General features: G+C 32.3%; 1 protein-coding gene across 2 annotated transcripts in view; it reads left to right on the forward strand.

Moving 5' to 3' along the window:
- LOC145694672 (uncharacterized) overlaps positions 1–5,339 on the forward strand; it is a 176,380-nt gene extending 171,041 nt beyond the window's left edge. For both annotated transcript variants that reach the window (XM_081771163.1, XM_081771166.1), the window contains one exon: positions 3,419–5,339. In XM_081771163.1, the coding sequence (XP_081627289.1) occupies positions 3,419–3,420 (2 nt within the window). In that variant the 3' untranslated portion in view covers positions 3,421–5,339. The remainder of the gene's footprint in view (positions 1–3,418) is intronic.
- Positions 5,340–6,000: the final 661 nt, after the last annotated feature.

Genomic DNA, 6,000 nt, shown 5'->3' on the forward strand with positions numbered 1-6,000 from the left:
TCACAATTGCTAAATCGTCCGCATATCCAACTACACCTAATGTTTCTTTTAGATTGTTTAGTTTTCTTAAACATGGTTGGAAAGTAATGTCCCACATTGTAGGTCCGCATATTGAACCCTGTGGGCATCCTTTGGTGCTTATTGTTGTTATATCTTTTCCTGGAGATTTTAATGTAATCGTTCTGTCAGTACAGTAATCCAGCATGATGTTGTAAAGAGCTTTGCTAATTTTTAGTTTTTTGAGTTCTTTAAATAGTGCGGGCCACCATAGATTGTCAAAAGCACCACTAATGTCGGCATAAATAACAACTTGGTACTTCTCCAGTTTACCATCTTCTATGAGGTCAATTAGTCTTTTTACAGCTGTTTCGGTGCTTTTTCCTTTTCTGAAACCATATTGCAATTTGTCATTATTTAAAATTCTGTTTTTGTTTATTCTTTCCACAATGGTTCGTTCGAAAAGTTTACTTATTACATTTAATAAGCAGATAGGTCGATAAGATTTTGGATCGTCATTTTTCTTGTCATCTGACTTTTTGAATATGATTAAATTTGCTTGTTTCCACCTTTTTGGAATTCGTCCGTTTTTAAAACACAAGTTGAAGAGTTTTGCTAGGTATGGTGCCCATGTGTCAGCATTATGTTTAAAAATTTCCGATTTTATTCCATCCGGTCCAGGAGCTTTTTTGCTTTTAAGTCGTTTTATGTTATTTATTATTTCTTGGTTTTCTATTACTTCTATTCTGTCTTCTAAAGGTGGTAATTGCATTTCTCTTCTTATGAAACTTTGTGAGTTATTATCTTCTTCAGGTATATCCTGTGGTAAAAGAGATTTTATTAGATAGTCTATTGTTTCTTCCCAATTATTTGCTTCTATGATTTATAATTTTCCGATGATACTACATTTTACAATATTTTAAATCTTCATAAATCTCACACAAACATAGATTACCCGTTGTCACCTAGGCCCATTACCTCGCTAATAATATGGTAAATTTGTCAAGAGAGCTCAGTTGTCAAAAATTAATGTTTTCATATCTTCGACGGGTATGTTTTCATAATTGAAATAATAAAATTTAATTCAAGTGATGACATTGTTGAAGTTAATCAGTCTTCGTAATATGCAACAGGCTGATTCTGGAGTTAAAATGGCTTTTGGCTGCTACTCAAATAAACAAATGACATATTAAGCAACTAGTTAATGGAAATGGAGTATTGAAAAGCATATGGAGTATCATCATTGGCGTATTTACGATTTTGTTTCGGGAGGGGCTGTGCTAACTTTCGGGGGGAGGCTTTGCCTGAAAATGTGAAAATTCTGCAAGATATTTCATATATTTGACTATAGTAAGTAAGATTTCGAGGGAGATTAAGCCCGGAAGCCCCCCCTAAATACGCCACTGTTACTCATCTTACACTTTTCCCTGCTTGTGAGCATATGATATTTTTCAACCATGAAAGATGTGTTTCTGTAACATACAGTCGCATATTACATAATCCATTACTTCAGAATATCAAGGTCCGTGGAGTTCACGCAGGTTTAAACTGCAGCGTAAAATAATCAGATCTAATATTTGATTCGACGGAAACTGAAGCTTTAACACATTAAAGAAAAGTAAACAGACTAGATATTTCAAAGCATTTAGCTGGAACAACTTGGAGTTTATAAGTGGATACCCTCATTAAAATTTGTAAGTCCTTTCTTCGAACATGTGTGAAATGCGTTTATACAGCTTGGATTACAGATGACAGGGAGTCTCATAATAACAGGCTATGAGTTTCATAACCTTGACCCCTACTGCATTAAACATTGTAGCCATGAGCGAACCGATTTTCCATCTACAAATATTACACACAAACTGAAAACATTGTGAGCTCGGTATGTTGCAAAGAAGTGTGCGTGGTAAAATCACACTTTACTATTATCTACCATTGTCACAAATATGTCAGACCGCAAGACATACAACTATTTGTAATGTCTTATCGCAATTTTATAATCTTTCTAACGTGTCGCCCATCTCGACTCTCACATGCACATGCACCTTACCAATTTATATATAATTTGTTCATTAGACAAAGCTATTAACTGGACTTTCCTGTTCTTAAATTGAATGGTCAGAACAAAAGATAACTTCTTGTAATAATTCAATGAGAACTTATTTTATAATCATTAATTGGAAACATAATGAATAAAGTAGAAAAACTATAAATAAATAAACATTTATGACAATTATATGTAAGTAGTAAACAAGTAGAAAAATATAAAACAAAAAAAAGTTCCTTTTATGCAATTATTTACTTTTAACTATTTGTCTATTGCGCTCATCAGTTTAATCGTATAAACACAGGGAAAGTCAGCTCATGTGAGTTTGTGATGGATAACATTGTGTCTGTTTCTTTTTTCTGGTTTTCCCATTTCAACTTATATTCTCATTCAACGAAATATTTCATAATCATTTACGTGTCTACATATAGACATATTTCGTCTCTTTTTTTGTAGCCTACGTACGTTTCAATACTTGTGTGTAGTTCCGTCTTGTTGAATGTTGTTTACACATTTACGTATATACTATGAATCTTATCTAGACTAAAGTGCAAAGAAAATACTCATAGGCCGTCTAAAACATAGTAACAAACAACAGAAAATATTTAACAATGGAAGATAGAGTATAAGTGTCTGCGAAGAATTGGGTGGAAAAAAATATACAGCTTGAGTATGTTTGTCTTAAATTTTAAATTCATGTGCCAGAACAATTAAGTGTACTTTGTGGGTGTTAGGAACAAAGAAGTAACGATCATACCACTAATAAAAGTGCCCACACTTGGATAAATTTCTAATTCCACTTGTTGTACTAATTCGAGAAAAATATAGTTGTACTAATTTGAGTATGGTGAATCCAACGAAAATATTTTTCAACATATCCGTCCATGGGATCACGCGAAGAATGGCCATGTTTGGATACATCTCTAATTGCTCTTCTAAACTACTCTGAAGTTGCTGAATTCAATAAAATTATTTTTAGATATACGCATCCATGGTGTGCCTACGAAATCGATGTCAAATTTAGGATATAAATAAATACAAGTATCCAAGTTTTAGGTAGTTTTTCTCGTGACTTCATGGATGTACGAAATAATTGCATTCTATTCAGGATCTTCAAATTAGTATAAGAGCGCAATTAAAAATGCATCTACGCGCTGTCAATTTATACATTGCTGGCATGATAGTTCTTTGCAATAAGTGTGTAACCTTACCCCTCCCAAGAATGTTCTATTAAAGTAATACATTTAGTAAATGATATATAAGTAAATATCTTAAAGTAGTACATTTAGTAAATATCATTATATGCAGAGTCTTTCTGTCTCTCGCTAATGTAATAAATGTTAATTTATATTCGTTTTCTATATTATCTTTCAGAATTAATGACCAAAACACGGAAATGTACGAGTATTACCTGACTTGTACTGAATGTGGAGAGAAGTTTAGTCGTCCTAAGATCGTCGAAGACATATGTTGAAGAAACATAACATTGGAGAATATAAGTGTCCACAGTGTCCTAAAAGTTTCAGCGAAGTATATATTATGGAACGACATTTAATAATACATTCAAACACACGTACCAGAGATTTCGCATGCAAGTTTTGTGACAAATTATTTTTATCAAAGAATACACTATTTGATCATATTAAAAATATTCATGAAAAAGACAAAAATAGTGTGAAATGCGAAATATGTAATAAGAAGATACTAAGGAAACTGTTGAAAGTCCATTTGGAAGAACATGAAGGAATTGAAAAATATAGTTGTCCTGAATGTGATAAGAAATTTGCTTCAAGAAAGCAATTGTACAGCCATAAAACAAGTCACAAGTACACTTTCATATCTTGCAAAGTTTGTGGAAAAGTAGTGAGGAAACAACGGATCAAAGAACATATGAAAACCCACAATGAATCAGAACAATGTGAACTTTGTGGTGCAAAGCTTGCCGACAGGCGTACACTTAAACTTCATATGACAACCCACACAGGAGAACAACCATTTGTATGTGAGATTTGTGGTCGTAAATTTGCGCGTTACAACAATCTGCAAACGCATTTGAAACTCCATGCAGGAGTGCGTAAACTTGTGTGTGGTTTATGCGGGAAGAGATTTGCTCAGAAGTGGAATTTGCGGACACACATGAAGTCATGTGAGAAGAATTCTTCAGTAGCACAGACAGCCTGATAATTTAGACACTTTTGTAATCGTTAGTTACGTTTCGAACACCGTGTATGAAACATAATTTTTATTTTGTTTTGTTTAGCTTTACTAGTTACTTGCACATGCATAGTAGGTGCACATGTATAGTGCTTGCACATGTATGCATAATATTAGGTTTCTAATTAATATTGCACAAAAATGAAACATTTGTCAGTAGAAGGATCTTTACTAATCGATTTTTGTTTGCAATTTAAGAACTTGGTGTAGTGAGCCTTTTTGGGATGTAATTAAACCAATGAACTATTTGTATGGATACTAAAGTATTTCAAGTAACTGTAGTTTACTTATATTTTATTTAATTAAATTTTTAATTACCCTTTCTGAGTAATTCAACTACTTCATATTTTAGCTATATTGTACACCTAATTGATTTTCTGGAAAATTGGTATAAGTACAATTTCATTGGAGAGTAGTATATTTGGTATTCCTTGATTGGGTCGACATCGCACGATCTTTTCTCCTGTCTGTTCAAGAACATTCAATGGACAAAGAATAAAATAACATTGCACGAATTGGAAGCAGGAAATTACTGCGAAACTTGGCAACAGTAATGCATTTAAACTTTACATGACAACTTACACAAGTGAATAACCATTTGTATACGAGATTTGTGATCGTAAATTTGAGTATTTGAACGTTCTGCGTACATATCTGAAACTTCACGCAGAAATACATAAATTTGTTAGTGATTTGTGAAGAAATAAATTTGCTCAGAAGTAGAATTTGCAATCAAAGCTGACGTCATGTCTAAAGTCTTCTTTTCTTACTAAAGTTTTCTAATGAGAAGTAATATAAATTAGTAATATTTCGTAACTTTTATTTGTAATATTTATTGGCAATATTGTAATGGATTTTTTATGGATATTAAAATAGTTCAAATAATTAGTTTTCTTATATTTTGTTTAATTAAGATTTTAATAACACCTTGTGATTAATTGACTTACTTCTTATTTTAGCTATGTTGTAGGCATAATTGATTTTTGGAAAATTAGTATAAGTAGAATTTCAATTGAAGAGCAGTGTATTTCGCGTTTATTTATTGGCAATATTGTAATAAAATTAATTAGTGAATGTGTAATTTGAGTTTTAATGCAGTATAATTCGTATGTTGTATGACACTGATGAACACAAGACCTGTTACCGCATCCATGTCATGCTGAAATAGACGAATATTCCATGAGTTGGAAGTAGAATATTACTTAATCATTATCAACGTAAAGTATTAAAATGACGAGAGTAAATAATCATAATTATCGACAAGGAATGAACAGTAGTTAGTTGAATGCGATTCAATATATATGTACCCAGGAGAAATTATGTAACTAGGCGGAATTTCGCAGAACTGGATATTATGGTGACGTATGGATATAAAATTTGAAAGTGTAGTTACTCAACATAGAAATTCCAGAAAATTCTGTCGCTTAAACCTTGTCTTAGTCCCCGCTAACGACTATCTATCCGTCTTGTACTCGGAATTAAAACTTGTTTTTAAAAGTACTGAAATTGAAATCTGAACATGACTGTTTCGTGAATTAAAGATCTTAGTTTACTTTCGAAGGACTAAAAGTACGCAGCAAAAGGGTACGTGTAATTTTTGTGAACTCAAGAGAGTTTAGTTTCTCAAGCCTAATATTGATTAAAATTCGATTATATTAATTTGCCACTTTAAAATTCTAAGCGAAAAGACAACATTGAATTTTACCACAGGCCATTCAGATATATGAAGGTCGTCTCTCGCA

Source organism: Thermobia domestica, chromosome 9 (assembly GCF_964235325.1).
Source record: "Thermobia domestica chromosome 9, izTheDome1.hap1.1, whole genome shotgun sequence".
Taxonomy (NCBI): Eukaryota; Metazoa; Arthropoda; class Insecta; order Zygentoma; family Lepismatidae; genus Thermobia; species Thermobia domestica.